This window comes from Gavialis gangeticus, unplaced genomic scaffold (assembly GCF_001723915.1).
Source record: "Gavialis gangeticus isolate Ggan-Ray unplaced genomic scaffold, GavGan_comp1, whole genome shotgun sequence".
NCBI lineage: Eukaryota > Metazoa > Chordata > Crocodylia > Gavialidae > Gavialis > Gavialis gangeticus.
In genome coordinates, this window is record NW_017729030.1 from 67,088,711 (window position 1) to 67,094,388 (window position 5,678).

At 44.5% G+C, this 5,678-nt stretch overlaps 1 protein-coding gene across 1 annotated transcript in view; it reads right to left on the reverse strand.

Annotated features, from left to right (window-relative positions):
* The window catches only part of LOC109300965 (low-density lipoprotein receptor-related protein 2-like), a 39,125-nt gene that overhangs the window by 24,090 nt on the left and 9,357 nt on the right, over positions 1 to 5,678 (reverse strand). Inside the window, exons 7-13 of the mRNA XM_019521855.1 lie at positions 5,590 to 5,623; positions 4,649 to 4,774; positions 3,157 to 3,363; positions 2,497 to 2,665; positions 1,987 to 2,155; positions 1,098 to 1,323; positions 211 to 336 (exon numbers count right to left, since the gene is read on the reverse strand). Of these exons, the coding sequence (XP_019377400.1) occupies positions 211 to 336; positions 1,098 to 1,323; positions 1,987 to 2,155; positions 2,497 to 2,665; positions 3,157 to 3,363; positions 4,649 to 4,774; positions 5,590 to 5,623 (1,057 nt within the window). The remainder of the gene's footprint in view (positions 1 to 210; positions 337 to 1,097; positions 1,324 to 1,986; positions 2,156 to 2,496; positions 2,666 to 3,156; positions 3,364 to 4,648; positions 4,775 to 5,589; positions 5,624 to 5,678) is intronic.

The following is a 5,678-nucleotide window of genomic DNA, read 5'->3' on the forward strand; positions in this document are numbered from 1 at the left end:
GTATCCTGCAGGGGTCCCACATTACCCGGCACCTTCTTCATCCTCCCAATATCTTTGAAAAAGGACTTTTTGTTATCCTTAATCTTAGCTATCCCTCTGCCCTGCCTTCTACCTAACTTCAGACCAACATGGATAACTGCTTCCCCCCCACCAAAAAAAACAAAACAAAAAAAAAAACACCTCAGCCTCAAGACATGTAGCCAGGCCTACCTGTACATTTTCCAGAAGGCAGGAGGAACATGCCTTCTGGACAAGCACACTTGTAGCCTTTTGGATGGACAGGTGACAGGAGGCAGATGTGACTGCAAGATCCTGGAGTACATGTAGTAGTGTTCCCTAGTAAGAGAAGAAGAGGTTAGGGGTAGCAGTTCATGGTAGTCCTGGTTCATCCTAATGTTGAAGATGACATGAGAAACTCTTGTTAAATTGGTTCCATACTCTGCTGGTGCCAACCAGAGCATGCCAACCTCTTGTTCCAAGGATGCCCAGCCTTTTCCTGGAGCTAGGCTCTCCCTATTTAATCCAAAAAGCTCTCCCTGGCCCTTGGGTCACTCAGGCTCTTGCCTTTATCATCATTAGTGTGTATCTTATGCCATCTATACACTAGATGTTAGGCTAGTTAAGACCCAATGCTGACCATCTTTGGTATTATTTCTACTAAAGAAGGCTTTTATCTTACTCTAAAAGCCCTTTATGCAGCATTAAAGCTCTTGGAGACCCAATTGTTTAAAAACCAAGCAATCCAAGATTAAGTTAATATTAGCCAGAGCAGGCAAAAAAGGGCAAAGTTTTGCTTAGCTGGAGGTTGGAGGATTCAGTGTCCTCCACTAGGAAAGAGAAAGAAGAAGTGACCTAGGAGGACTGGAGCTACTAGTTAGTATTTTCAAGTACTATTTGCTTAGAGGCACTGTATGAGTAGCACTTAGCCAGCCATGGAAGCTAGTTGGAGCAACATTGCTCAAATGTGACAGTGTATGGGCACTGGGTGCAGCTGCACATCAAGTGCCACAGCAGCTACAGTGAGAAGTTGTTCCTTCCTATTTGGGATTCTTGCTCTCAGGATGCAAGGACATACTTATGAAAACAAGGCAACTCACGTGGAGACTGTTGCAACTCATGCAGCACTGTGAAGGCAGAGATGGAGGCATTCAGCAGCACTTCCATTTTCTCTAGGGAGTCCCAAGAAACAGACACAAGATGGTCTTCACTTGCCCAGAAGAAGGTGCTTTCAAATACAGCAAGTCCCACAGGGTCTTGATGATTCATGAGTATCTCTGGAAAAGTATGTCTCCCACTGCCATCAATTTTTATTGTTTCAATAGACTGAAAAGAGGGAAGAGAAGAAGTTAGAAGATCTGGCATGTTTGGGGAGGCAGAAGGGATAGTGTAGGAGGAAGGATGGACTTGGGAGGCAAGGGATCTTGGTTGCCTTTTCAGAGTATGCATGTTTTTGCTTTGATTAGCCTATCAGATATCGTAGAGGCATCAGACCAAGTAACAAGGCAGATTGCAAGCTCATGCCAGGCAGATTGCCTTGGAAAGTAGTTTTGGAAGGACAGCCTGTACAAGCTTTTGGAAGACTGATACCAATTGGCGAGTTGTTTTTATCCCCTCCATCTCCAAGAGGATAGGCTTTGTTATGTCTGATCTGCCCTTGTAACAAGGCAGCTTAACATTTTTGCTACTGGAAATATGAGACTCCTATAAATATGCAGGGAGCTTGCTCTCATGCTAATTAGGGTCTGCTGGGAGCACAAAAATAAAAGCCATGCATCATGTGCATCAGCATCCCCATGTTCAAGAGTGGCAGCAGCATGCTTTGAACTAAAGCTTGTTCAAATGAGCTTTTAGTTCAGAGTGCCATGCCACCATTTTTTAGTGCAGAGGATACCCATACATGTGGTCAGGTGCTTTTAATTAGTATAGCTTGCTAGTTAGTTAAGCCTCCCACACCATGTGTGGGAGTGCCTATGGTTTTCACTATACCTCTTTGTATTCACTGATCCAGTATAGTCTGCCAGTTACTGGATCGAGAGTCAGGCCCAATGGTTCTTCCATGGAGACTGCAGCAAGCACTTGTCTGTCAGAGCCATCCATTCCTGCTGCTTCTATCAGAGTCCTGCCCTTGTCACCACGATTCACCCAGTACATGTACCTGCAAGGGCAGTTACAAGAGATGCTAGAAAGCTGCATAACATGTTCTTGCACTCATACAAAAGCTGGAAGTAGCTGCAGAAGTACAAGTCAGGACTAATTCAGCTGCCACCCCTACCAGAGTGGGGTAGGTCTTACCAAGAAACTCAGCCCCAGAGCCTTCCTTTGGAAGTACCACTTGCAGCCATGCACAGAATGCAATTCTGTCTAAAGATGATTTAGATGACAGATTCTGCTTGCTACATCTAGCCAGAAGGACCCAAGTTACTACAAGTGCTTTTAGAAGACATCCAAGGGTAGTGGTGAACACTTCTGGCAGCTGTGCCCATGATTAGTTCTCACCTTTTCTCTGGATACAGAGTCAGTTGCTCTGGTACCAGTTTCTTTTCCAAGACTTTCACATATCCCCGATTATCGCTTAAGCCAGTACAGATCATGTGAGGGTGGCTGCTGGCCCAGTATAGCTGTCCTGTGAGCCAATCCACTGCTATGCTGTTCACTTCTCCAACATCTAGAGAGAAAAGGGTTGGAAGGACTTGCATGTGATCCCCGTCCCCATGGATAAAATAAGGTTGCTCAGCTCAGGGAGAGGCTCATTTGAATAAGTATTCATGAAAATGATGCCAGTTATACCCACTTGTCCTTATTGGTCTGAAGTCTTAAACCTTGCCTGGCTAGGTTTGCTGTAGTGGAGTTAGTACTAGTAGGAGTGTTACTAAAGATGCAATGAAGCTGCCTAATGCAACTGAAGGGCCCCTGATCTGGAATGGCTTTCTTCAGCTCTTAGTGGGTAAAGCCATATCTTGGGCTTATGCAATTCATTGGTCTTATCCAGATTAAAAACCAAAACAAAGATGACTAACCCCAGAGATCTTAGTGTCCTAGCCTCTTCTCTTCAGATTAAGATCCCCATTATCACTTTACACCAAGTCTTGATGCTTATAAGAAGAGAGACAAAAAACAAAACACAGGCCAGAAATACCATATTGTAGAGGCATTTACCTGGGTAGAATAGTGTACTGTTCTTCCCAGGCATATAGATATACATTTTTCTCTTTTCATCCACCCAGTAATAAGTCTCTCTCAACCAGTCATAAGCAATAGCTTCAGGTGTAGTCTTTGTGGAGATGAGGGTTCGATAGTCATGAGTTCTCACATTCAAAACAGCAAGGCCATGGCCTGCAGCTAGCAAAATTTGTGTGGCATTGTCTACAATAGAAGATGAAGTTAGATAATTACAATTCTATTGATATAGCTATGGGCAGCTCCCTCCAAGAGTATAAGGACAAGGAAGAAGTATGGGGCCACCCACTTCAACTTGACATTGTGGTGGCTGGAGCCTTCTGGCTTCAGTAGCTTTAGGCTAGAGACATGCATAGAAACAGGCCAGAGGCTGTTGAGTGGACAGATGGAAAGGCGGCCAGCTAGCAGTCAAATTGATGGCTGTAGACACATGCAGCCGAGTGTTGACTCAGAGCCCATCCCTCGAGCAGGTTTGGTTTTTAATGCCAGAGTTGGCTGTTGACTGGCATAGTGAGGAGTTTAATAGTGAGTGTGCTAGAAGCTACTGCATGATGATAACCAGCAGTACTGCTGGTGTTTACTGCTATGGACCCATCCCCTTAGCTACTCAGTAGGGCTTGGAATTAGTTACTCTCAGCAGTCACTACACTACTATATATTTGCAACTAGAGCAGTGGTTAGTACCAGCTAGGAGTCGCAAGTTCTAGTGACCACAAAGTGTTGTTTAAAGCAGTAATGCAAAGAGTGTACATTCACTAAAGCTGCAGCAGTTTGCACACAGAGATTGCATGTTCTTTAACACAGTTCAAAGAATTATCAGCAACTCTAAGAAAGCCATCTTGAAAAGCAAATTACAGAGAGTCTTTCCCCTCACTAGTTTGATAGTTGGCATTCCCAGGGGCAAGGTCTAGTTCTGGGAGAACAAGCACTTCCAACTCAAGGCTAAGGCATTAAAAGCCAACCTTCTGCTAGACAGGCTCAGGATAGTTTCTGCATTACTGCAAATGCAGATGGCAGAGATAGGCTGCAAGCTCAATCTAGGCCTTATGAAGCCCTTCAGCACCTCCATTATGTCAGGAGATAAGTTGGCCTTAAGTACCAACTGTTACTCCACCTCAAGGATTCAGCTTTTTTGGAGAGGGGTTGGAAGGAAGGGAGGGTCAGTCTAGGACTAGACAGGAGTTCAGCACTAGCTAGTCCAGAAGTATCCCTCCCCTTCTCCATAGGAGGAAGTGCACTTGTTTGGACATCTGTAGTTGTCCATCTATGAAAGAATAAGTACTCTAGTTGTCAGCCTCCATAACGATGCTGGCAATGTCAGCAGCAGCTACCAAGTCACCATGCCATTACTGTCACCTAGTAAGTTGGGTCTCTTGGTTCATTTTCTACAGGAAGTCTCATGAGAGCTGGACTCCAGCAGTTAGTGCTGAAAGGAATACAGCCCTATTTGCATGTGGGTTACCATACGTACCAGCAGCCCTGCACATAGTCCCATTGTGGAGCCAGTAGCCCTGCATACAGCCACATGTAAAAGAGCCAATGGTATTCTGACACAACTGGCTGCAGGGATTGTATTCCAGGGCACATTCATCCACATCTGTAGGGAGACAAAGGCCAAGAAGCTGAATAGTAGTTATTCCAAGCACATTTTATAGCCTCAAGATAATCTACTGTAATAAGCTCTTTTTTAAAAAAAGAAAACACCCACACTTTCTTTAGCCAGAATGCTGAGCTCAGTGGGCGAGAGCTCAGGCAGGTTTAGGCTTACTATATAGAGATGGTTGGTTAGCTCCTATATTTGTATACCTCACCTCCACCCTCATACCTCAACCCTACTGCAGTTCAGCCAGAAGGCCCATGCCTCAGATGGCTAGATAAGTTCAACATTATTTTACACACACATCTAGATAGAGTCACTATTACAGAGTATTCTGTAGTAGTCTACTAGCATTAGAAAGTTGAACTAGCTCTTTAAAATTTCCCCCTTCTATCAATCAGAACCTTAGATGGTACTGATATGGGCTATACTGCATAGCAGTGTTGTGGAAGCCTGGCTTCCTCAGCTGGGGAAGGAAGCTGTAATTTTGCTTCTTCCACCCAAATTCTTGCAAAGGACACAACTCACTAGGCCTTTAAAAGGTGAAGGCACCAAATTTAAGACATTATATAGTTAGATAGTGCACAGTCATCTGACTGAAGGCTGGCTGTACAGATAAAAGCAGTGAGCATCTCCATCATGGAGGTCATGAACACAGCCTTTGAGGGGCAGGAAGAAGCTTCCTGCCCTTCAAGCTACACAAACCACATGGACCAACTTGGTATCTTCCTATTACTGCAAGTTGCATAAAAAACAAGCTTCCTTCTTAGAGGAGAGAGAAAAAAGGGGGTACCAAGATCCAGATGCAGTCATACCAGTACAGTTCTGTCCATTAACATGAAGCTCCCACGCAACTCCATTTGTGTCAATGGCACTTGAACACATAGACGGTTTTACTCAGCCT